This window comes from Brachypodium distachyon, chromosome 2 (genome assembly GCF_000005505.3).
Source record: "Brachypodium distachyon strain Bd21 chromosome 2, Brachypodium_distachyon_v3.0, whole genome shotgun sequence".
Taxonomy (NCBI): Eukaryota; Viridiplantae; Streptophyta; class Magnoliopsida; order Poales; family Poaceae; genus Brachypodium; species Brachypodium distachyon.
In genome coordinates, this window is record NC_016132.3 from 57,185,019 (window position 1) to 57,210,863 (window position 25,845).

The 25,845-nt window shown below is 46.7% G+C and overlaps 3 protein-coding genes and 1 long non-coding RNA gene across 4 annotated transcripts; 2 read left to right on the forward strand and 2 right to left on the reverse strand.

Moving 5' to 3' along the window:
• The first annotated feature begins 7,953 nt into the window (after positions 1 to 7,953).
• LOC106866266 lies at positions 7,954 to 16,298 on the forward strand. The gene is made up of 2 exons (XR_002963107.1): positions 7,954 to 14,689; positions 14,791 to 16,298. It is a non-coding gene; the product is annotated as an uncharacterized LOC106866266 (long non-coding RNA).
• A 3,121-nt stretch (positions 16,299 to 19,419) lies between these two features.
• Positions 19,420 to 20,823, reverse strand: LOC100842836 (glutathione S-transferase 3). The gene is made up of 3 exons (XM_003564968.4): positions 20,408 to 20,823; positions 20,257 to 20,305; positions 19,420 to 20,171 (listed from the first exon to the last, which is right to left on the reverse strand). The coding sequence occupies exons 1-3, from the start codon at positions 20,561 to 20,563 to the stop codon at positions 19,714 to 19,716; spliced, it is 663 nt and encodes a 220-aa protein (XP_003565016.1). The 5' UTR covers positions 20,564 to 20,823; the 3' UTR covers positions 19,420 to 19,713.
• A 254-nt stretch (positions 20,824 to 21,077) lies between these two features.
• Positions 21,078 to 22,658, reverse strand: LOC100843141 (glutathione S-transferase 3). Its single transcript, XM_003564969.4, has 3 exons — positions 22,395 to 22,658; positions 22,236 to 22,284; positions 21,078 to 21,754 (listed from the first exon to the last, which is right to left on the reverse strand). Exons 1-3 carry the CDS (start codon positions 22,548 to 22,550, stop codon positions 21,294 to 21,296), a joined length of 666 nt encoding a protein of 221 aa, XP_003565017.1. The 5' UTR covers positions 22,551 to 22,658; the 3' UTR covers positions 21,078 to 21,293.
• Positions 22,659 to 23,744: 1,086 nt separating this feature from the next.
• On the forward strand, positions 23,745 to 25,231 carry LOC100830816 (glutathione S-transferase 3). Its single transcript, XM_003567388.4, has 3 exons — positions 23,745 to 24,143; positions 24,285 to 24,333; positions 24,594 to 25,231. The coding sequence occupies exons 1-3, from the start codon at positions 23,985 to 23,987 to the stop codon at positions 25,058 to 25,060; spliced, it is 675 nt and encodes a 224-aa protein (XP_003567436.2). The 5' UTR covers positions 23,745 to 23,984; the 3' UTR covers positions 25,061 to 25,231.
• The last annotated feature ends 614 nt before the right edge of the window (positions 25,232 to 25,845 follow it).

The window sequence follows — 25,845 nt, forward strand, 5'->3', positions numbered from 1 at the left end:
GGCCGTCATCCCATCCTCCTTCAGCTCGAGGATGGCGGCGTGGATCTCGTTGACCTCCGGGTTGGTCTCCTTCGGGTCGAAAGACCAGTTCCTCTTCTCTTCCAAGGGGCCGACTTCGAATCTCGGCAGATTGATCTTGTCGACCATGGAGGAGTTCTTAACATAGAAAAAGGTCTTGAGCCATTTTTTGCATGACTCAAGACCCTGAATCCTGGGGAAAGCCGAGTTTCGGCGAGGAACGATGGTGGTGGCACCGCATTGGGTCATCAGCTTTGCGGCACCGGGATTGTCCTTATCCGGGAGAACTAGGGGCCGGAACATGAAGTACCGGGACCACAGATCAACGGAAGGCCAAAGGCCGAGGTAGCCTTCGCAACAGGTGACGAATGCCGAAAGGGTGAGAATGGCATTCGCCGGAAGGTGGTGCGGCTGGAGGTCAAAGAAATCTAGGAATGTCTTAAAGAAATCACTGGCTGGAAGGGCAAACCCGCGTTCGAAGTGCGAGAGAAAGACGACGTGCTCACCAGCTTCGGGGGTCGGCACGAGATCTCCGCCGGGAACCCAGCACTCGACCTCCTCCGGGATCCGCCAGGAGCGGTGGAGCCACTGGATGTCTGCTGGGGTCACGTCGGAACCCTCCTAGGCGGCACGCTCGGAGCTCGTCCTCTCCTCCGCCTGAGCAGCAGGGTCGACGGTGAAAGGGCATTTCGATCCCTAAGTGTTTTGGTGTTAATGACAACATGACTCGTGGACTAACCGTGTGCTCGAGTGTTTCAGATTTGAGATCATATGGCACAAGACGGTTCGTTGCCCTCAAAAAGAAAAGAAGCGTACCAGTGTTTAGCGGCTTTTTATTTATATTGAGTCGTAGAAATTCCGTACTATTAAGAGGGAGTCCACATGGGAAGGTAATGGGTGAATCAACTTCACGTACACAAACTACCATATTTGCACCCACATAAAGCCTACCCGTGAGAGAGAGAGCCACCCAAAGTCTAACTGTGTTGTCAGGTCTGTTCCAGGCCCGGAACTTCCGGCCTACCTCCGGTAGGGCGGAAGTTCCACCCAACGTCCGGCCTACCTCCGTGATGCTACTGGAATTCATTTGTGTTTGGCGGAGGTTGGACCGGAACAAGGCGGAAGTTCTGGGAACCGGAACTTCCGGGGTATGACCGGAACTTCCTCCCCTGGCAGACTTAGTGCATAACGTTAGATTTTGGGACCCCCATAAATAGTCATCCCCTACCTCGAGATGAACTTATCCGAAGCCCAACTCTCTCCACACCATTTCTAAAGCTTCAAAGTGCTATATCTCCCGCCATAGAGCTCCCCCCTTGTTGATTCTTTGAGGATTGGAGGAAGAGATCTAGATCTAGGATTTCACCAAAGCAAAAAGTTGATTCCCCTTGTTTCTTTGTGGATTTTGTTACTCTTGGGATTTTGGGATCTCTAGCCGGAAGGTGTCTCCTCAAGGCCACTAATCTTGTGAGGTGTTGCTTGTGGATTCAGAAAGGAGCCTCCAATTAAGTTGTGGAGACGTGCCCTTCTTTTCGGATTGGGAGCTTCCAATTAAGTTGTGGAGAGAGCCCCGGTCAACTTTGTAAGGGTTGGCATTCGTCCTCAAGGAAGCCACTTAGTGGAACTCACCTCACATTTGTGGTGTTGTGAGAGCTCATCCCACCTTTGTGGTGTGGTGAGTTGGAGAATAGAGTGAGCCTTTGTGGCGCCTCTACCTTTGTGGTAGAGCACTCCTCTAAACGGAGACGTACACCGACCCCAATAGGTGGAACTCCGGTGAAATCGTCGTCTCCCCGTGTGATATCATTCTTGCCCCTTTACTTACTCGCAAAGCTTAATTGTTTATCATGTGCTTCGGCTATCAAGCAAGTTTCAATTGATTATCTATTGCTTGTGCTCGTGCTTCGGCTATTGCATCATACTAGGGGTGTTCATCATTTAGACGTTTTAGTGAACCCATGTATTGATGCTTGTATCCCATAAAAGTGAAAAGAAAAAGTAAAACTTGTTAGTCGCCTATTCACCCCCCCCTTTAGTCGACCATTCCGATCTTTCAGACGGCCGGATTGCGAGAAGAAGACGCCATGAAGGAAAGTAGATCTAGGGTTTGATTTTCTGCGAGATAGCGCTTGCGCGAAGGCCTAAGCTTGCAGGCGGGTGCAGCGGGAGCCTAGTTGAGTACGGGCGAATCGGCGGCTGCGAGCTTGGAGGCGAGCTACCGCGATGGCAAGCAAGCTTGGTGCTAGCAGTGGCGGTGAAGTGCGCAAGGAGCAAGAAAACAAAGGAGAATGAAGGGGCGAGGAGAGCGAGGAGTGCGAAGGGTTTTCTGCCCACACCCTCCTCCTGCTTTATACCCGAGGCGAAGTAATGGGGCACGGGTTTCCCGAGCGCACCACCCTAGTAGCTAACGGGAAGATTGCGCATGATTTGGGACAATTATTCCCATCAAGGCGCACGCTCGGTTACCGCGCGGCGTGCCGCCGAGAATCCCGTAGGATCCGGAGGATAAATGTTCGCGTGGGAACCGAAGTTCTATTCTTAATGGCTCTGTCGGCTTTACTGCCTGACAAGATGGCACGCTCAGAAAGGCGCAACGGCAGCAACTCGAGCCTTGTCCTCCCGTCAAAAGTGAAGAGTACAAGTCACGGACGGCGCATATATCGGCAGAAGCGAGTTTTCAGCTGTCGGTTATGAGGAAGAAAGAATCTCGGTTGAGGGCTGGATAGACACGCCGACCCAGAGTCCCTGAGTGAATTGATCTCGGCTAGGAGAACCTGGGGTTGTCTCGGCATCCTTCTCGGCTGGACCCAAGTAAGTGTTGGTGGTCTGTCTATGGGAAACTGTCGCAGCCCGACATCCTTCTATGCCGGACCACAACAGCTTCGGGGACCAGTGTCGGGGGATGATCCCGGGTAGGGTCATGGCGACACAACTCTAGCCGAGATAACGGAGGCAAAGCCGGCATAGTAACGTATGCCGGCATCATAAAGTTAAACTAACGATAAGCCAGCATCCCCGGCGTATGCCGGCATAGTTTTCTTATCTTGTAAGTTTGCAGGATAAGGACGAGCGCCTCGACCTCGGCGGTGCCGAGATCTTTCAACGGTCTTATCCTGACCACGCGGTACAAAGTAAAGCAGCGACATCATCGTCTCAGAAAAGCAGTCAGCGCCTGCGTACCGGTGTCAGGTGACCACGCTAAAGAGGCACCGAAAGGGAATATATGACGGAAGCCGGCAGAGGATAGCTGTACCCGTTGCAGGTTGGCAGGGAAAAGTAAAGTTGTCTTGTCCCCTGCGGTACTGCCTGGAGGGAACCGAGCCGCGTGCCCGGCGGGGCTCAAGGAAGGTGACGTTGGACTTGGCCCTCATGTCAATGTGACATTCCTGGCCCATAAATAGAACACTACACCTCCCTGGAGAGGAGATCGAGCACTTAGACATTTTAGGGTTTCCCCTTCTTCTTCTTCTTCTTCTTCTTCTTCTTCTTCTTCTTCTTCTTCTTCTTCTTCTTCCTCCTCCTCAAGAATACAGCTCAAGGAGCACCATTGTAGAGCTTGCCTACCTCGACTAATACAATAAAACAGGAGTATGAGTCTTACCTCGGCAAGAGGGCTCCGAACCTGGGTAAATATGTGTGTTCTTGTGTGAATCGTGCGTGTTTTTCTTCACGTCCTCCCTCTTCCGGATCCTCTTTCGTCCATCGGCTCCAAGTTAAGCTATCATATTACATCTGCCGTGACGCCATCATGATAAATAACTATTTTTTAATCGGGAAATAAATTAGGCATTCCCTTTTTGTTATCTTAGCAAGGACACGTAAGATAATTACGGCGGAGTACTACGTACTGTCTAGTCAAGCAGCAAGAATTTTCGTACCTGCTCCGTGCATGTGCATGTACCGGCCGCGCCGGCCAGGAGTATCTCGGTCATATGGCCAGTCAAGAATGGACGGTCAGAATGGAACGGAATGCCTGCACACTTGTGTGAAGCATCCCATTCGGAAGCCAATACCCACTGGCTAGCTCCGATCCCTAGCATTGCACTACCGGAGCCGTAGCTAGCTGTCGCCTGACGACGACTCGATGCTGTATTGCTGCACGTACGTGGTAACTCTTTTCTGATTCTAAATTCTTGATTCAAATTTGCGTAAATATGAATGTATCTATTTTTAAAAAACATCTAAATACATGTAATATTTCGACAGCAATTTAGGATCGGAGGGAGTACAGTATACTCGTGGATTATGAACTTGGATGATAGATGTACGCTACGCGCGTACGTTGTAGTATATGGAGTACTTCGGATCGAGTATGTGGCCGGATAAGAAATTAGAAGGTTCGGCTAGTTTGTAGCTGCTGACGTGATCACGTGATCCGTGAGAGCGGCCCGTGACGGGGCCGATCGATCGATGGAATCCAATCCTCAATGCGCGAAAGCTAGGTAGCAAACCTAGCTATAACCCTAACCAGCGTATGAAGCATCGATCGATTGGAATTTGGAAGAGGAAGAAAGAGAGGAGGGTAGATGCATGATGCGTCACGGGTGATCGACCGCAAATAACTCATGGCCGCTGCCAAGTGCGTGCAAAGTACTCCCTCCCTCTCTCTATCACTCCAGGCAGCTGGGATCGGCTTTATGGCGAGAGTTATTGTGCGCCGGGGCAATTAATTTGACGATAAGACGATACTCTAGCTAGATCGCGATCGGACGATGGATGTGTACGTACGTGCAGTGCAAAATGGACTCTAATTCGATCCTTGCTCGCAAAACCAAAAGAGAAGAACAAAAAAGAAGAAGAAATAGATTCGAGGCCCCGTCGCGCGCCCGCCATTTGCTCGGGACTCTCTCCTCGATCTGCATCCATGCATCTCGTTGGAGTGAGAATATATATGGCTAGCCAAATTCCTTCCAGCTGAGTTTCACAAAAAAAAAAAAAAATCCTTCCCTGAAGATTCAGAACACCTCTTCTTCCAATGCAACCAGTCAAGGGCTATCTGGCAACAACTAAATGTTCACACCGCAACGACGACTACGGCCGACCTCTGGAGCACCCCCTGCTCCCTTCCACTGGGTCAACCAATTTGGACTGCTGTCATCTCCATCATCCTTTGGCATATTTGGGATGCACGCAATGCCAAAGTCTTCCGTGCCCAACATTTTAGCTCTCGTATTGTAATAAGTAACATCATAGATAACCTTACTCTCTGGTCCATACGGCTACGTAACCCTCCTCAAAAAGTACTCGCAAATCTCCGGTGAAACTACCTCTTGTTGAGTTCTCCGAATAAAACTCGGACTCATCGGATTCTCTTTGTGATTACTCAAAAAAAAAAGGCCAGAGTAAGGCATGCACATACGTGCATGCTACCGAGCTCACTATGTACGCACGTGCGCGCGGTGCATGCATTGATTGGCTAATTAAGCTAGGTCTGCATGCGCGCAGGGATAACGTACGTACGTTGTACTACGTGGCGATAGAACAGGGCGAGATGTTTGGAACCCGGCATCCGACTGATGACGGCTGTGCCGGGCAGTGATTAGCTAGGCCCGGCCCGACCGCGCGCCCGATCGTGCTGTCACGGTCGGATCACGGGATCAGTAATCACGGGCCCTGCAAGCCAACCGGCCTTAACTATCGATCTAGTGATCCATACATGCATGTGGTCACCGGACGAGCCAAACACTGCATGCACCGGCTGCACGCACATGTGTGTATATCTAAGTCTGATAGCAGACATTTGCTGGTCCTTCAATGGCGTACAGCGACGACCGCATGAATCAGCAAACAACGCAAGCTTGCTGCTGCATGCACATGCAGGATTGCGGCAGTGTTAATTGCATGCATGCATATATGGGCGATTGGGCTTGCATGGCCCAGGACGTCGATGTTTTTACCGCGCGGTGAGAACTGAGAAGAGAACATGCATGTATTGAGGTGCTAGCTAGTGGTGGCGCTGGAGGCTGGATATTTTTCGTCTAGAAATGTTCACCGAATCGAATCCTATTGGTCTCTGTTGCATGGCCGCGAAGATAAATGTTGATAGGATTTGACCCGTGGAAGTCCTCGATCACTCTCTCACCAGCTGCCTAAAATATAGATACATTCATTATTCCTGGCCACAAAGAAAGGTCTTGAACAAGGTTAAGCATGCATGCTCTCGTGCTGCATCTCGATCTTACAGCCACACTTCTGCATATATATGCAGTACGTATGAAACTACAGTGATCATCATCAATCAATCAAACAAAAACCGATGCAATCAAGGACAAGGAAACTATGTACTCTATATTTATTTTTCCTCCATGAAGAATATATCGATCCTCCATGTAGACCTGCAAAATTGTGACCTTCAGGATACCCTTTGACCCTCTTTAGTTCAACCAAATGAACTAAAATTTCAAAATGGCACAACTTTTTAAAAATTTAGTTCATTTGTGTTGAACTAATGAGGGTCAAAGGTACCCTGAGGGTCACTATGTTGCACCTCTAGGCTCCATGGCTTGTGCCGTATCTCGACCGAAATGCAGCAAAAGACATGCAGCCACGACGAATATGGGAAGGTTTCTTAATTCCCTTCCCCGTTGGCAAAAGATGAATTTATTAATTCCAATCGTTGGATTGCACAATTAAGTGCGCTGCATTTTTGTGAAGACCCAAAATTAAAGAATACGTACCACGGAATCTTTTGGGACTCTATGGGTAGTGCAAATTCGGGATCATAATCAATGAAGAAACACAGCCATGTGACAAGAATCGGATATGTGATGGAGGGAATACAATATATATTATGCTTCTCCGTGGAAGATAAGACGCAATATACATATTCGCTGATGCTTGTAATATGATATGAAGCAGATATCAGGCGCGCATTCGAATTTTCGCCGACGAAGGGTCACTCTTAATTAAGCCCACCTCATTTTAGCAATAGCCTACGAGACATGGGCTGTTTTTCTTAAACGGACCCTTTTTTTTAGGAACCTATAACATGGGCCCTCTCCCTCCGCATGCTGGCCTTCGAGTGCTCGGTGGGTCTTCTCAGCGAAAAGGTGCAGGCCGTCTAGCTTGAACATCACGTACCCACGAATCCGTTTGAAAAAATCTCAGGCCTTCAATACAACTTTTTTTTTTGCTGCTTTCGATACAACTTATCTGCAGGAGTACAACTTTACTATTTAATCTACTTTTTTTTTCATGATTTCTCCCACCAACTAAACACGGGAAAATACCGATAAAAATTCATGGGAAGAAATTTGCGCTTCAATTTATACGTGTGCTCCTCGTCACGCACCAAACATGGAATTAAAAATAAAACAAATTTTCCATGTCAATGCCATAATAAACTCTCTCCTCTGAAGTCTCATTTCTCTCCCCTTCAAGTTTGTTAGTGTATCAATGGCTACTAGCAACACATGGATGCTTTGTGCGACCGTGTTTGGTGAAGAAGCGAGCGGCGGCGGCTAACACAAGAGGAGGCGCATGTAGAGGCAGGCGACATTGTCGGCAGCGTTGGGGATGACGTTGAAGGTCGGCGACGCTCGGGGTGGAGAGAGTGGCCGCGGCTTGGGGTTGGGCGCTGGGGTCGGTGGGGAAGGGCGGAGGCGCTTGGTAAATTTGGGGAGGAAATTTTTTTTAGAAACAAATTTGAGTAGTTCCTTGGACTTGCTCTAAGTACATCATGAAGATTTAATTTGGAGTTGTTGATATTGGTACAAAGATATTCATCATGTTGGCTTCAATAAAACTTTTAAGCATCGCAACAACGGTCCGCTATTCACAACAGTTCCTGAAAAAACAGTCCGCTGTTCGAAAACAGACACACTTTATTAGCCGATAAAAGATTGTTAGACAAAGGTGGAAGACGATTTTTTTTTTTTGAAATCGGATGAATTTCCATACCAACGTGGTAGAAAGTCATTATTTTCCCCTCTCTTCTTCCTCTGGGCCGGAGCCCATATATCTCTTCCCGTCGCTCGTCTTCCTCCTCGCGCACAGGACTCCAGTAGCGCAAGCGCCGCCACCGCCGGTTGATCTCCCCTTCGATTCTCTCTCGCTCCCGACCGTTTCTCCTCCCATCACCCCACGAACGGATTCCGCCCTTTAGCTCCCCGTTTCATCTCCTTAATCTCCCCCAATTCGTAACCGAGGCAAAAATACCTTGCCCTACTGGGTCCTCCGCCCGTGAGAACCCTATCTAGCTAGCTAGCTAGCTTTGCTTCGATCGACTGTGAGGCCACCGCGAATGCCTTCCGTTGGCTCCTCGGAGCATGCCACCCCGTTGGTCCTCGCTCGCCGGTGGCCGATGATCGCGTCGATCGAAACCGCGTCCCTGTTTTAAAACGGCGGCGATGAGGGAGGGACACGCGCTGGCTCCGGACCGGCGGCGGACGCACCGGATCGTCGCTTCTCGGAGCCACTCCGCCCGCCCACACCGCCCGCGCATCGGCTCGGCTTGGAGGCTCCTCGGGGTTGCCGCCGGTGTCGATGGTGTGTGCGGCGGGTGCGGGCTGGGGACCGAGCTAGCGGCGGGGGTCCGTGGCGGGTTCCGGTCGAGGGTTTGGTCGGCCACCGCGGAATCTGAGCCGCCGTTGATGGATTTCTCGCAGTTTCGTTGCATTTGGCTTTGGATTCGGTGCGTTTCCCATCTCTCCCTCTCCCTCTCTCTCTCTCGCTCTCTCTCTCTCTCTCTCACAGTTCACACCCCAAAACCCAAACCCTAAACCAAATCGGTCGAGCTCTCGTCGCCGACCAGCCGAACCATCGTCCGAGTGGCCACTGCGTCAGCCCACTGCTACGGTGCCGCCAGCCACCGCCGTTCCATTGCCTTGCATTGGATTCGGTTGTGGGCCTTGTGGCAAGGGCTGGGAACCGTACAGTGTTGTCTGATGCGTGCTCCTAGTTGGGGTGTGGTAACTGGTCGGTCGAAGCGAGATTTGAGCAGCTCCTGATCAGTCCTGATCGATGGATGGATGTACGTATGCATGCACGGATATCATGGCGAAGTTGCTCTGTGCGCATGCCATGATGCAGAGGCCGGAATTGGTTGGTTCGATCCCTTACCATCTCCTCTGCCGCCGCCGCAATCTCCTCCTCATGCTTGTCCCTTTGTGTTGCCGTGCCGTGCTCTGCTGTGCTAAGAAATGGAATCCTTACAAGGGGCGATGATGTTGAACTGTGGCTGAAATAAGCATGCCTTTTGAGCAATTGAGACAGCTGTGGCCTTTGGGTACTATCAATTCGGAGCCTGCCCTCATATCTCTTGCAGCCTGTTCAATCACTTGCTAATGTTGGATGTTCTGCCTCGGATGGTCATTCTGTGAGTGATAACCAGCGCAGCTCCACTTACGATACGTTGTGCAGACTATGCAGCAAGAGATGTGAGGGTCAGGCTTGATGACGAAGCCAAAGCAAAACTGAGCCCACTCAATGCAGTTTCACTATTCTGTGGTTCGCTTGCTGTGAGGGTCGTACCTTGTTGAAGTGTATAAGTGGATCCTAGCCCTTTCCATCAGCTCGGTCTTTTGGTTGCGTTGGCTAGCACATGAAGTTTGACAGTACCTAGATTGATGTCTTCTCTTGGTGACAAACCCAATCCTAGCTTGCTTGGATTGTTTTTTTTTGCTGCGAGCAGTCTAGTCCAAATATTATTTCTGAAAAGGATGCTCTATTCCATCCAGATTGCTGCCAACTTTGGTGCCGACTCATCTTCTGAGTAGTTGCCGTGTCAGTTGCCCACCGATAAGGTGCCGCCAGCTTCTGCCATTTCATTGCTTGGATTTGGTTGTAGCAAGGCTGGGAACCTTACAGTTTTATCTGATGCGGCACATAGAACTATCTCGTTTATAGGAGCCTATTCTATCATTTCAATGTTGGTAATTCTGTGCCTAGGATGGTCATTCTAATGAGCGACAACCTTCGTAGATCTGCTTAGATTGCGCAACAAGAACTGTGATGGTTGGGTTTATATAATGAACCAAAGGCGAGTGAGGCCTCTCAGGTTGAGTTTGCGGTTGATGAAATGTGCTGTGTTGAAATTATTTTACAGTATGCTATGGAAAATAGCCACAGAAGCAGGTAAAATGTTGGTTAGCCAAATGGTAAAATAGGCAAAAGTTGGTTAGAAAAACTGGCCACATGCAGTGCCAAACGCAGTCTCAATGCTATTTCATTATTATGATACTTCTGTTTGGTATATTTTGAACCCCCGTTATGAATGAGAGCGTGTGGGATCTGGTCAGATGCTTTATTTAAAGAGTGGAATACTGATGGTGAGCGATGATGAGCTTTTCTGAAAAACATGATATTGAGCAATCGTGACACCTGTGGGTGTGAAATTATACCTGACCTTCTTTTTTTCTTGGAGCATATTTCAATTATTTACTAATATTGGTGGTTCTGTGTCCAGGATGTCCCCAGTGATAACCAATGCAGCTTCACTTCTATTAGTATGAGTAGATTGTGAAGCAAGAAAGTATGTTTGGCATAATTCTGCATCAAGTAACAATAACATCGCAGTTGATCTTTGATGTGTTATTTTATTCGGATAGACTGTCCACCCAGTGCCGCTGCCCACTTCTGCTAAGGCTTGGCAGATGTTTTGACTATTTTTATGGATGGCAATGATGAATATGGCCCATTCAGAGATATGTGGAGAAACTAAGATAACATTCCGAAGTTTGATTTAGGGTTTTGGGTTTAGGATTGTTGGTGTGTGTATCTCTATTATACTTGCAAAATGGACGCATTCAAATAGGACGGTTTGCACATTGTGAGCAACCATTTGAATGCAGTGTCACATAGGGGTGTCAGCAGGTCGGATATGGAATGGATATCATGGGAAAACAACATTTGTTCTCTTACATTTTGTTTGGGTAACTTTTTTTCTCGTAAATTTGATGCTATTGCCGGTTCTATTTCTGGGTTAACAAGACAATGTCTTGTTGGTATGTTAACTTCGCCACATGCTTCTCCAGAGGCGAAGTTATGATCTGCCATATCTGCGTAAATTTCAACCGCTTCTTTGGTTGCCAGTAGTGCGGTCATCAGTGCAGTGTTTTGAATAACTTCAGAACACATTATATCTGTTTCCTTTCCTTGATGTGTTATGTTCTGTTCTCGAATGGCTATGATGATTATTTGCCCTTTGGTGTTGGAGATCTTGTAACACATGGGCCGGAGAGGCGGAGATCTTTTCACATCTCCTAAGTTGGTTCCTTCCATGCAAAGTTGCCCAGTTAAACAGTTGGTCGTGATACTAGGAGGCCTTGCCCTGCAGCAAGTTACCAGTTGCGGCTATTTGTTGCTGGTGCTGTTTGTATGGGGAGAGAGATAGAGATATATATATTTGTATTGCACCTTGTTATTACCTTTAGCATTTTCCAACTTTTGTGATTAATAGTGGGGTCAATCTGAGCTATTCAAGTAGTATTCCCAAAAGAGATGGCCTGGCGCTAAAACTGTAAGTTGCAATTGTTGTGTTATTGTTATTCCATTGCTATTTGACTTCTAAAAATTTTATACTTACATTTTCCGACTCAAGGACTATAGGGTGCAAGCTCAGATATTGTTTCCTTTCTGTCATGTTCATGAATGGCTGTGATGATAATAAGATGATAGCTGCCCCGTGAGAGCTTCTAACACCTGCATTAGTTCTTTGTGTTTTACTAAGTTTGGTGCTAAACTAGGAGGGCTTGTGTCAACAGCAAGTATATAGCTTAGCTGCTCTGTTACTCTTAAATGATCCGTTTGACAGTGTACGCAGAGGGAGGGAGTACACGCCCCTATTTTTGTGTACACCAGGATTGTGATAGTGATTTTTTGTTCCTTTGTTTGTTCTCTTGTGATTTGTCTATTCCATTTCAGGTTCCTATGTTATTCCTTTTAGTACTGGATGGTTTGTGCAAGGTTTTGTTGACGGCGATGATGAGTTTGGCTCATTAAGAGGTACATACAGAACACTAAGATGCCATTGCTCAATCTTATGGGTATGGTTTAGGGTTAGGGTTTTGGTGTGACTAGTTGGAAGCATGCAAATTGGGATGGCTGCTTTCGGTGAGCAACCATTTGAATGCAGAAACTGTCACTGGGTGTAAACAGACTGGATACTCATTTGCTTTCACATGTGTAGAGGGCACGTGTCATATGATTGATGAGCCAACGCTGAGCTTTCTATTCTCTTGATAAAACCTTTATTTTGAAAATTTTTGCTTGCCCTAATACTAACTTGCACGAATGTGCTTCTGTGTATTTTTGGTCATTATCGTTTTGATTCTTGCTAAATTTAATTTATTAATGATGTGCCTGTATGGATCTCACTGTCTGATACTCTGATGTACTCCCTCCGATCCATAATAAGTGCCGGGATACTCGTATGAAGTGTCGGCGATTTAGTACAAAGTTGAGTATGATATTGTTTATGACACTTTTGAGATATGTTCAGAACTGGTTGGTGAACAATTTTTTGCGTTCCCTTATGCTTGTTTTCAATACTTCAATGACAGGTTTTGTGATTGGTCACAATGGGATCCTTTGCACTTGCTTGTGTACATCCTTTGCACTTGCTTGTTCTATTCCTTGTCCCAGGCTCCCAGCATGCACCTTTTCAGTTTGTTTCTGCATTCCTATGTACCTTCACTGCTAGTGTTCCTTGGTGTGTTCATGAACAGTATAGTACTGTATTATCTAGTCTGCCATGCACAAGATTGCTCCAAGAAAACAATTGATTTCTGTCGCTTTATAACCTGTAGAAATTTCCATTTCTTTTCTGTACATCTCTGTGGAAGCTGACTCTGGTGGGAATATTTTTGTAGAAACAGGTACTTTGTTTTTTACTGCATAATCTGGTAATTGTTTTTTTAGAACTACTCCCTCCGTCTCATATTAAGTGACTCAAATTTGTCCAAATATGGATGTATCTATGCCTAAAAAGTGTCTACATTCATGTAATAGGAAATCACTTAATATGGGACGGAGAGAGTACTTTTTTTATGTCTTTGATTGAAGGCAATAGGATCTGAATTGATTATTTGACAGAAGCCGCATGGCTTTTTGTCTTGTTACTTGTGGGCTGACCTATAAAATGGCCCACTCCAATGCAATTATACAGGTACCCAAGCAAATTGTGCAATGTTTACTATCTGTATTTTAGGACCTCTTTGGTTCACAGGATTTTCAAATTCTGGAGTGGGGACGGACCAGCGATGCGAGGAATCGAGTGGTACCATTACCACCACCTTTGCATTCGCTGTGTGCAGAGGTCGGCTCTTCCATCGTCTAAATTTTCCAAAAAAAAAATCTTGGTCCTATCCCTAAAACTGGTTTTCGGGGACCTGCTAGAGATGATCTAAGTAAACCCCACCTCCGTTGCAAATGCTGGAGACTTGGGAGTGATGGATGGCTATTTTGGCTGTTCATATTTTCTTTCATGCGAATCACTGCTGTCACTATCTGTGGCGGAGCTTAAAAGAATAAAATGACCCATCGCCCCCTTCATGGTCAAGTTGTTGTTGTTTCTGCTGCAGTTACTGCTGCTCTATCTCTTTGATTGCGAAATGGAATCCTATGAGGGGCAATGATGATCAACCATGGCTGATGTAGGCACGTCCTCGAGCAATCGAGGCACCTGTGGGTATCAAGTTGGTTTCTCCCTTCTCTCTTTGAACCTTTTCGGCCATGTGCTACTTTTGGTGTCTCTGTCCTTGGACGGTCATTCCTGATGAGTGATAACCAGGGCAGATTCACTAAAGTAAGAACTGGTTGATCTGGTGACAAGATGATGGGGATACTGTTATATGAATGAGCAAAGGCGAATCTGAGCCCACTACAATGTGCAGATAGATGGCTATTTTGGCTGCGAAATTTTTATTTGTATACCGGAAATCATTGCTGTCAACATCAGTGGCGGAGCTTGAACTGACAAATTGATCCACCGTTGCTGCTGCTGCTGCTGATCTATCTCTTTGATTAAGGAACAGAGATGTTGATTTTTAAAGACTATGATGGAGCTTTTAGTTCTATAGCGGATTTTTGTTGCCTATGTTCGTTTCGATTGTATCGATCTATTGTACTCCCTCCTATCCATATTAAGTGTCGGGGATTTGGTACAAAGTTAGTACTCTCTCCACTACTGACTCTCTCTCTGCCGTTGCTGTTGCTTCTGCTGCTGCTGCTGCTTTATCTCTTTGATTAAGGAACCAAAACCTACGAGGGGCAATGATGATCGACCCTGGCTGATATAGGCACGCCCTTGAGCAATCGAGGCACCTTTGGGCTTTGGGTATCAAGTTGGATCATCCCTCCTCTCTTGAGCCTTTTCGATCTATGTGCTAATTTTGGTGTTTCTGTCCTTGGATGGTCATTCCTGATGGGTGATAATCAGGGCAGATTCACTAAAGTAAGCACAGGTTGATCTGGTGACAAGATGTTGGGGGTAGGGTCGTATGATCGAACAAAGGCGAATCTGAGCCCTCTCCAATGCGAATCAGTGGCGGAGCTTGTACTAACTTTGTACTAAATCCCCGACACTTATTGTGGATCGGAGGGAGTACTTTCTTTTATGAATCAATAAAGGCAGATCCTTGTTCTAAAAAAAAGGAACAGAATGCTACGAGGGGCAATGATGTTCGATCCTGGCTGATATAGGCGCGCCCTTGAGCAATCAAGGCACCTTCGGGTATCAAGTTGGATCCTGCCTCCTCTCTTGATCCTTCTCGATCATGTACTAATTTTGGTGTATCTGTCCTTGGATGGTCATTCTTGATGTGTGATAACCAGGGCAGATTCACTAAAGAACAGGTTGATCTGGTGGCAAGATGTTGGGGGTAGGGTTATATGATCAAACAAAGGTGAATCTGAGCCCACTCCAATGCAATTATACGGGTCCCCAAGCAAATTGTGTAATGTTTTCCTAAAATATTTGTTTATTTTAGGGCCTCTTTGATTCACTGGATTTTAAAAACACATTGAAGGAATTATGCAGGATTATAATGTCATGCATTCTTGATAAGGGCGATGATGTTTGACCATGACTGAAATAAGCATGCCTTTGAGCAATCAAGGCACTGGTGGTTATCAAGTGATCTTCCCTTCTCTCTCTAGAGCCTTCTTGATTCTGTGATACTGGTGGATCTGTCCTTGGACGGTTATTCTGTTTGAATGATAACCAGGACAGCTCCACTAATGTAAGAACGTGTTTATCTGGTGATAAGACATGATAGCGCTGGACTTATATGATGCAGCAAAGGCGATCCTGAGTCCATTCCAATGCAATTTACAGTTTGTATTTTGTCTGTGTTCACAATGTTCTCATCCCTTTGTTTCATACATTGTGCCTTGTTCTTTTTCATATCCTGTTGCATCTTGTGCAGTACATCAAATGTTCGCATTTTTTCTAAGTGATTTTTGCTGAATTGCTCTTAGTTATGTATGTAGTCAATTTGTTATCACCTTTCATATGTGGTGTAAATCGTGTGCATGCAGCATTTCCCCTATTTTTCATTGCAGTTAATTCGTGTATGTTGATATGGTCCACTTTCCTCTAGTGCAAGATGTTGCCTTTCTACTTATTATCTGTCCTGTTTGTCTTACCAGTAATATGTTATTTCAACACCACTAGTTTTCTTTGTTCTTTCTGCTGGTTACTGTGAGCCAGGACCGACTATTGAATATTCTTTTGATGACTTGCATATCTCATGAATCCTAAGGGAATCAAACTACTTCATCAAAGTTTCCTATTGGCACAGATGCACGACGTGCAAAAACCAAAAAGAATGTATAGCCCTGATGAGTTCTGATGTTCTATTATGTACTCCCTCCATCCCAAATTAACTGACATGGATTTGTATAGATTCTTATATAAATTCACGTCAGTTAATTCGGGACGGAGGGAGTAGTAAGCATGCCTGTGAACAAGGTATGGAGCTTGTAATATGAACTCATTCTCTCTGGAGGCCTGTTTAGGGCATATGTTTGTGCTGGTTTCGCTGTAGTCTGGTCAATCCTATAATGATTGCAGCATGCTTCTAATACACCTGTTTGGTTGCTTCCAAGAGGATATGAGCATTAGAGGCAGACCGTGAGAACATTAAATGACATAGCCTGGAATGTCATTTTGTTAAACTAGCACAGTTCCATTTTTTATGAATGTTTGACCATGTAGAATCAATTTGATGCACAGATTGGGCTTATGTATCTAACCATCAATTGTAAAGCTGAACCCAATGCAACTGACACAGTACTACCATACAAGCTATGAATAATATTGTCCCTCGTTCTTTGTTTCAGCTTTGAAGGCTTGAAGCTATTTCCCTCTTGTGTCTTTGTTTTTTGTACAGCTACATGCTACACTCAGATGTTAAGGCCTGTTGATTTGTGTGTTTAATTATACAAGCAGAGCTGTACCTCAGTGTCAGCATTTATTTTATTATTGCTGCAATATTGTTTTCAATGTTGATTCTGGAGTATTTTCTTGCAGTATATACGTTGAGTGTTGCTTAAAAGATAATGCACTGTTCAGTAAACTGTCAGTATTTGAAGAACTTTTCGCATGAAAGGTTTTCATTTTTGTCAGATTATATGAAAAAAAAATTGAAGGGACATAATGAATATTTCTCTACCATTCTACTTTGTGCCTTATCATGAATGGGCTTGTCTTGCTGGAGCAAAACTGTGAGGTGTTTGTAATAATCTGTGTATGTTAGTAATTTTTCATTTCTGTCATTATATAATGTAATTTCATCTAGATTCTAGAAATGTATGCCTTTAGTTTCAGAGAGAATCGGCAGGTATTCAGTTCTTTACTGTCCAGTAGGATGGCATACTATCTTCAGTTATCGGTTTATTTTTGTACGCTGTGGTAGGCCTGATTTATGATGCATTTTTATATACTCCCTCCGTCCCGAATTAACTGATATACAAATCCACGTCAGTTAATTCGGGACGGAGTGAGTACCAAATTAGTGCTTTCTGTTTACAGTATCTTTTTATTCTTGGTATCACCATGGCAAAATCTTCTGCATGATTCTCACTCCCCCTTGCTTTAATAAGTTTTGCATTTTGCAGAAAATGCAGCGAAAGCATGCTGTTTGGTCATTTGTTCTTTCCTTTTATTCTGCTCTACTTTCTTTACTGTTTGTAATCAATTTTACTGCATCGGGAGATACTGTTCATCGGTCTTTGATTCATTTGGATTTGTGCAAATGATTCCTGAATTATTGAATCCTCTTTCAAGCGAAACAGTCTTTAGATGTTTTTACTACCTCCGTTTTGGTACAAAGGCCCTACGCATGTCCCTAGATCGTCCATTGAACTTATGTAACATGAGTTTTATATCACAAAAATTATATCATTAGAAACTTGAAATGTTATATTTGTTAATGGTATACTTTTTAGACATACTCCTTCCGTTTCTAAATACTTGTTGCTGTTTTAGTACAAGGTTTAGGGTTTCAGTGCAAGTTTGTACTAAAACAGTGACAATTATTTAGAAACGGAGGGAGTACAATTTATATTATATGGGTCGAAATAGTGATCTAGTAATAGGCGTTGGTCCAGTGCATTTTTGTTATATTCTGGTTGTTATGACTTTTCTGCTTATTTAGCCTCACCTGATTTGGCCTCTTGGCATTCTGTTTAGTTGTCATGCCCGAAGCAAGTCACCGTTTTCAGCTATCTGTTTTAGATGCTGCAATGGATGATTCGGCTCGATTACTCCTGTAGAGACTAGGGAGTGACATAATATATTGCATGTTGCTTCCAGGAACCATATCCATATTTTAACTGTTGCAGCTAAAGGATTGTGCTAATCTGAACTACTCGAATACCATTTCTTGTTCGTTTAATTTGTGTTCTGAAACTCTCAGTTTTTATGCTTGCATTTGTATACATTTCTTTTCTGTATAATAATAAGGCTGTTACTATTTCAATTTGGACCATGCACCAGATGACAGGGTGGTTGCTGATTTAATTTTTGTATGCTTGCCTTTTGTTTACGCTAAAGTATTTGTCACTTCTTAGATACATTTGTACACGTCGTTTTGTATTGCTCACTTCCTGGCAACCTTGTATCAGTTACGGCACATGTCAGTATCTGAAAACCGCATCATAGATAACCTTATATTGTGCTTGCTTCCTTAATTGGTCATATATGAAAGTTGCTTGTGTAGAACAACTCGCAAATGTGAGTTCCTAACCTGGCAGAGGTGCCACGTGGTAATGAAATTTTGTATTCAATCATTTGTTTGTTTTTCTTAAATTTGTCCCCATACAAATTTTCCTTGTTTAAACATTTTGATTATTTCATGGTTGGTGCAGTGCATTTTTGTTATATTCTGATTCCATAAAACATAAACACTGAAACTTATCATGTGCTATTTACGAACATTTGGAAATACATGTACTTCCTCCGATCGATATTAGTTGTCGAAATACTACATGTATCTAGACGCTTTTTTTTGTATAGATACATTCATATTTGGGCAAATTTGAGACAACTAATATGACTCGGAGGGAGTATCGTATTATTGCTAGTTATTCAGCCCAGTATGTTTCGTTACACCGTTGAACAGTATCAATCTTCCGAATATTTGGACAAAATGTACTTTTGGTATTGGGTTTGTTTTGTAGTCATGATTGAGACCATGACCTTTGATGATCGTTCCTTTGACACATATTGGACACAATTTTACTGTGCATTTGGTTCTTGTCGGTGGACTATTGGGAATCTAAGCAAAGATGAATAAAATAGAAGTTTACCTGTTGGATTAAGGGGGGATAAATTGCTTTCCTTTTGTCAAGAATTATTAGTTATGATCAGTTAGGATTAGTTATTAGTTAACTAATAGTTAATTAGGCAGTTAACCTTGTAACCGTTCGCGTCCCAATTTTCCCAAAACTGATACGCGAGTGCCAAAACTTGAGACATCAATGCATGTATTGGTGTCCCTTCCTCTTGTATATATATGATCATCATTCAATGGAAAACACACAGATTCATTCTCATTCATTCATTTCACGACACGTTTTGCTTCGATATTCATCGGAGGATCTGGCACTTCTCAGTTGCTGACAGACTGGCTCACATCGACGCTGCAACCCATGAATGTGTGAGTTGACCCTGGAACCTACTAGCAGAGAGTTGACTATTGCATGGGGACACAACATATCTTTGGCATGTTTATGACTCTTGTTGGATAAGATGGCACGATAAAATTCATTTGATCCACTATAACATTAAGACCATCGGGGCAATCGTTTTGCCTCTTGATCTATAGCAATCCTGCTGATCCTGCTTGTTTGAGAGAATATCTAGTGCTAATGTAATTTTTGGACAAAGGGCATCAAATTTTGTGCGGGCTTTATAAACCCGGACGGATAGAGTATTAAAAAGGATATAACAAATTAGAGTGAGAAGTTGTTCAATCAATTTGTTTTTCTAGTTTTCAATGAAGTGTGTTCAGAAAATAGTTCCCACGCAGGACGCAGCACACATTTCCTTAGCACAACAGTGTGTCGGCATCAGCACAACAGATGTCCATATTCTGTTTTTGTTCTGTACTCCTAAAACACCACGGATTGAACATCCTTCTGAACTCCAGATTCAGTTGCTCTGCACACAGACCATCCGAATTTTATTCCGCAGCTAGTAACAAAGGCACGATCGACGGAGTAGTCGCCGCCGGCACTTAGGCCTCGGTCAATTCAAGCCGGCGGGAGCGGGAGAGCGGCGACGGTCTTCTTCCACGCGGGCCTGGCAGAGATCTCGTCCCACCACGCCTTCACGTGCTCCCTGGCCGCGACGAGCTCCGCCGCCCTGGGCGTCAGGCTCATCACGAACAGCTGCGCCATGTGGTTCACGTCGGCCAGCGTGAACTGGTCACCAGCAAGGTACTTGTTGTCAGCAAGGTGGGCGTCGTAGATGTCGAGCACGGCGGCCACCTTGCGTGCGAGCTCGCCCACCTTGCCGGGCTCCGGCGCGCCGCCGCCGCCCGGCAGCCTCGGCCTGACGCGGAGCTCGTACACCAGGTCCGCCACGGCCGGGTAGAAGTGCTGCGACTCCACCTCCAGCCACACCTCCAGCTTCGCCGACGGCGTCGGGAGCAGGTCCGGGCCCGAGGTCCTGTACTTGGTCGCGATGTGCCTGCTTATCGCCCGGGACTCTGCGATCCCCCAAAATCCGAGGAAAATTGAGTTCAATTCGTTCAGTTGATCAGTTAGTATGTCTGGATTGTTTTGGCTGCGTACCGAAGAGGGTGTCGTCTCCGTCCTGGAACGCCGGGATCTGGCCGAAGGGCTGTGCAGGCAGGGGAATTAACAGATGAACCGAGCGAGTGAGTGAGGCAGCAAACTTGATCTGATTGAACGATTTCATCAGGCTAATAAGTATATTACGTACGCTGATGGCGAGGAACTCGGGGGTCTTGTTGTCGAGGTCGACGGCGACGAGGTCGTAGTCGAGCCCCTTCTCGTTCAGCAGCGCCGCGATCCGCACCGAATTGGACGACAGCGCGTACCCGAACAGCTTCCGGCTCACCCCCTCCGCCGCCGCCATGGTTATTAGCTTCCCTTTTTCTTCTTCTCCCAAGAGGCCAAGATCGATTGACTGATACTGTAGCTAGCAGGATCTGCGATGGCTGTTAGCTCTGCGATCTGTGAAGCAAGCCAAATTAACAATGCCGTCTGTCGAGCAGCCGCGGTAGGTGGGCATCAAGTCAACACATTCCCCCACCTAACACTAGCAATGCCGCTCGGCTTATCCTGAGCCGCTGCAAAGCCGCTGCTCCTGCGACCTCCGAAGACGCGGTGAAAACTTTTGCTCTGTCATCTTTTGTTCTTATATGCTTCCCGTAGCAGTCTCAATTTGTTGAACCTTTGTTTTACTTTGATCTCCTGTACGCTGGTTTCATTATTCAGTAATGGAAACGGGGGGCCTCTGGCCTCCTGATACTCTAAAAAAAATGCCGCTCGGCTTGATTGATCAACTGATTGGTTTGTAGATGACGCCAACGTGACAGTAAACCTGTAAGCTCTGCCTGCGTCTGCGTCGATGCAGCAGCATCATACAATTTCGACATATCAAACGCATTCTGTGGTTCAAACAAAAACAAGCACACAATTGAACACTCGTACAACTCGTCCAACCGCGACACAACTGACAAGTCCCAACAAATTATTAGTACTGATCCAGAAACTGAAACTCTAGCTCCTTGTGTAATAAAAACAACACCGCGAATTCACTCGGCTCAAAGCATCGAGCTTCTATTATTACGAACCCAATCAGATCAGGCGGCGGGAGGGAAGGGGATGGCAGCGACGGTCTTGGCCCAAGCGGGCCGGGCCGAGATCTCGTCCCACCAGGCCTTGACCCGGGGCCTGGACTCCACCAGCCCCGCCTGGGCCGTCTTCCCCAGCATGAACAGATACGACATGTGGTTGGCGTCGGCGAGCGTGAACTGTTCCCCGGCGAGGAACCTGTTGCCGGGCTTCGCCAGGTGGGCCTCGTAGACGTCCAGCACCCGGGCCAGCTCGCCCGCGTGCTTCTCCACGGCGGCCGCGTCCGGCGCGCCGCCCAGCATGGGCTTGATGAGCAGCTGGAACACCAGCGGCGAGACTGCCGGGTAGAAGTGGTGCGACTCCACTTCCAGCCACACCTCCAGCTTCGCCGACGCCGACGCCGGTGGGAGAAGGTCCGTTCCGGTGGCCCTGTACTTCTCCGCGATGTAGCGGTTGATGGCCCGGGACTCTGCAGCACATTTGTAGCGCGTGCGTTTTGGGGTCAGTAAACTTGTTCTTCAGTTGTACTACAGTCTACAGAGCAAGAAGGGTTAGATTACTACTCTAGTTAATTAGTACAAGATCTGTTCCTTAGATTCTTGCATGCATTGACAAAACTCCCGTCTTTTTTTACAGATGAAATTCCACTAGGAACAACAGAGAGAACTGAGATATGTCCATCAGATCTGGGAATTGCGTGAAGGAACTCACTAAATAAAAAGAGAAATTAAGAAGGGAGCACTGACGAAGTAGCAGAAGCCAGCAGAGAGAAGAACAAGAAATTGGTCTGTATAGACTTGTGGAAATTACAAGTCACGCTGAGAGTACAGAGATCTTGCAATTACAGATTAAGAACACCACGTACGACTTTCTTGGCAGAAACTTTTAAGGGCGACTAAGAAGAACAGAACAGAACACTAATGAATGATGAGCAGGAGTAGTAGTATTACCGTAGAGAACCTCGTCTCCGTCCGTCAGCGCGGGGATCTGCCCAAAAGGCTGCAAGCAACAAGAAGGAAACCACCATGGACAGACAAATGGAGTGAGGAAAAATTAGCCAAGGCTAGACCACCCAAATGAGTCAAAGCAGAAAGAAATTGCTGTCTTACGTTGAGGGCGAGGAAGTCGGGTTGCTTGTGGGCGCCGGTGGTGAGGTCGACGGGGACGATCTCGAAGTCGAGCCCCTTCTCGTTGAGCACCGCCGCCGCCCGCACCACGTTCGGCGACAGCGCCAGCCCGTACAGCTTAATCGCCGGCGCCGCCATCTCTTCTCTAAAACTCACGAGCTTCTTTCCTTCCTTCTTCGTGCCTCTGTCTCGCTTGGATGTCTCTCTTCTCCCTCGGACAGACAGCGGCGTCTGGGCTATATATCGAGCGCACACGCTGCACACTGAAAGTCGATCGCGCTTCCACGTCACAAGTGGCTTTGTTGGAAGGCCTTGATGGCGATTTCTTTCCCGTGCTGCCCTGGCCGTGGTGGTAGGTGGGTACTAGTACGTAGCTGTCCCTGGTGGCCGGTTGCCCATTCTTCCATCTGACACGGTCCCTCCTAGCTCCATGCAGGGATTAGATTCCACAAAAGGAAACATGTTACACGTATTTGGTACGGCACGGGAAAGAAATCAATCGATCCAATCCAGGGCAAATTAAGCACCAGCGACGCATTGCGTGGCCCGCCCTAATGACACAGCAGCCTAACCATTGCGTAGTTCAAAATTGTCAACCGGCGTGGACGCAGCTTAGCCACAAACACGTAGAAAAAGAAATCTGGAGTTCCTCTCCTCGTGATAGGAAACGACTGACTTGACCACTGCCCGAGCCCTGAAAACGGGGAAGGATATATAGATCACCGGCGGCAAGCACTGCGTTGTTGCCCCTGTAATCTTCTGTCCTTCCACTGTTCCGCAACATCTACGATCCTCCTTGAATTTCAGATACATATTGATCCATCGCTCTGTGCAGTTTCTGCATACCAAGAGTTACCTTTCCTTCTGGTTGCATTCATCTCCCTGCATATGTATTCACGTAGAAACCGTGAAATACTTATAGCGCGCAGCAAGGACAAACATACAGTAACCGTATTTTCTAAGAGAACATGTATTGCAGAATACAAGTTTTAAAACTCAAGGATTTTTTTTAACCTTTTAAGATGGTCTTCACGGAATTTGCACTGTAAAGATGGTTTTTACATGACATGGCGCCACCAGCTAACTATGGCTAAACAAAAAATCCATCTTCCGATCATAAACTTGTTTAGATGGCTAGCGAAAGCTACTCTGTGATACTCCAATCAATGGATGGTCAGGATTAAAGGCAGGATTAAATACCCCGTAGTCTCAACTCCAAGCCGAAAATGCAGCTGCGATGTGACTATGAGTCTATCTATGACTAGTCATCGAACTCCCTTTTCTTCTTTGGTTGATGGTTGAAGACTAGTCAGTCACCTACTCCATGACATGTGCCGATATTATGGGTGGCCGTGGCCGCCGCTTAACCGGGCCTGATCCCTATTCGTCAGCACTCCTGTGTATGAAAGCACGAGGCCGGCTAGCCTGACTCACTCAAGATCAAAGCCGCTGCGTGCGACTTGAGAACTGATATAGGCCGGACTAGGCTGAGACAGACGAGAGGCAGAGAGCAGCACCACACGTCCTAGGCAACAGAAGATACTAGGAAAAGCTCAGAGAGGAGAGGAGATCATGGCGGCGCCGCCGGCGATGAAGCTGCACGGGATGGCCCTGTCGCAGAACGTGCTGCGGGTGGCCACGGTGCTGAACGAGAAGGGGATCGACTTCGAGATCGTCCAAGTCAGCCTCCTCACCGGCGCCCACAAGCACCCCGACTTCCTCGCCCTCAACGTACCTAGCTACTTTGCTCTTCATCGATTGTGTCCCTTTCCCCTGCTTATAATTCGCTTAATTTTGGTGACGATCGATCTGTATATTCTGCTAATTTGAGTTTCCCTTGCTCCGGTGGTTTCCTTCCTTCTTTGCCTGCAGCCTTTTGGGCAGATCCCCGCGCTGCAGGACGGGGACGAGGTTCTTTACGGTACGTGCGGTGCTCTCCTTCCTAATTTCTCTGTTTGTTGTACTTTTGTTTGCTTGAGTTCCTTCGCGCCAAGAACGTCAACGTGTTAAGTTGTTCCTAATCCTAGCATGTTCAAGTTCCCAAGCGCGATCGATCTCCATGACATGACTCCATCCATCAACTGCACCCAGATCTGGATAGAGATGTCTTCTCAGTTTACACTCTGAATTCAGTAAAATTCACTATCTATACACTCTGAAGTCTGAATGTTGCGTTTGCAGAGTCCCGGGCCATCAACAGGTACATCGCCGAGAAGTACAGGACGTCGGGGACGGACCTTCTCCCGGCGGCGCCGTCGGCGAAGATGGAGGTGTGGCTGGAGGTGGAGTCGAAGCACTTCTACCCGGCGGCCCAGCCCGTGGTGTACGAGCTCCTCATCAAGCCCATGCTGGGCCTGGCGCCCGACCAGGCCGTCGTGGACAAGCACAGCGCCGACCTGGCCAAGGTGCTGGACGTCTACGAAGCCCACCTGGGGAAGGACGGGAACAAGTACCTCGCCGGGGAGCAGTTCACGCTCGCCGACGCCAACCACATGTGCTACCTGTTCTCGCTCTGCAAGACGGCCCAGGCGGGGCTCGTGGACTCCAGGCCGCGCGTGAAGGCCTGGTGGGATGAGATCTCGGCCCGGCCCGCCTGGGTCAAGACCGCCGCCGCCATCCCCTTCCCGCCCGGCGGCCGCTTGGTTTGATTTGGTTTGGGGCCGGTGACTGCTGCCGGCTTCTGTTGTGGGTTGATCCGGTTGTTATGAGCCTACGGGAATGGAGTAAAATCGCGATGCTTCTTTTACCGTGATTATGGTAGTGAATTTCTTATACAAATCCACGTCAATTAATTTGGGACGAAGGAAGTTGTACTGTCACTTTTCTTACAAGCATACAACAGATAACAGAGTTCCAAAAAGCACAACAAATAGTCGTCGTCCTGCAACAAATCAACAAGCACACCGTCATCAACATAGAGCAGATAACAGAGTTTCAAAAGGCACAAAGAATACGCAATACGCTGTGTCTCTACTGGCTGGCTGGAAGAAACGTCGGGACAAAAGCGACCAAGTATGCGCAATAGTTGGACAAGCTAGTGGTAACAGCTTGGTTCGGATGCACACCATTTTCATCCGGGCTGACTGTTTCGGAGATCTCGCAGTAGCTGGTCGCAATGTGCCATACCACCGGTAGGCTGTGAGTGAGTGTGAACTCGTCGGTTAGATGACATGCCCAGCTTAGTTCATCACTCATGCCGTGCCTCAGCAACGAGGAGGCTCCATGCGACAGATGACCGATGATGGAGTGTTTGATACTATGTGCGACTGCTCTCTTCATCTCCATTGATAGCTCTACAGGCTTCCCTTCTTTTCTTCTCCCGAAGCCAAAGGGCTCTAATAAGCGTTGCTGCAGCCTGTCCCTCCACTTGTTGTAACGACTAAAGGAACCAATGACAGAGTACTGACCAATGTGGTCGCGCCAATAGCGAAGC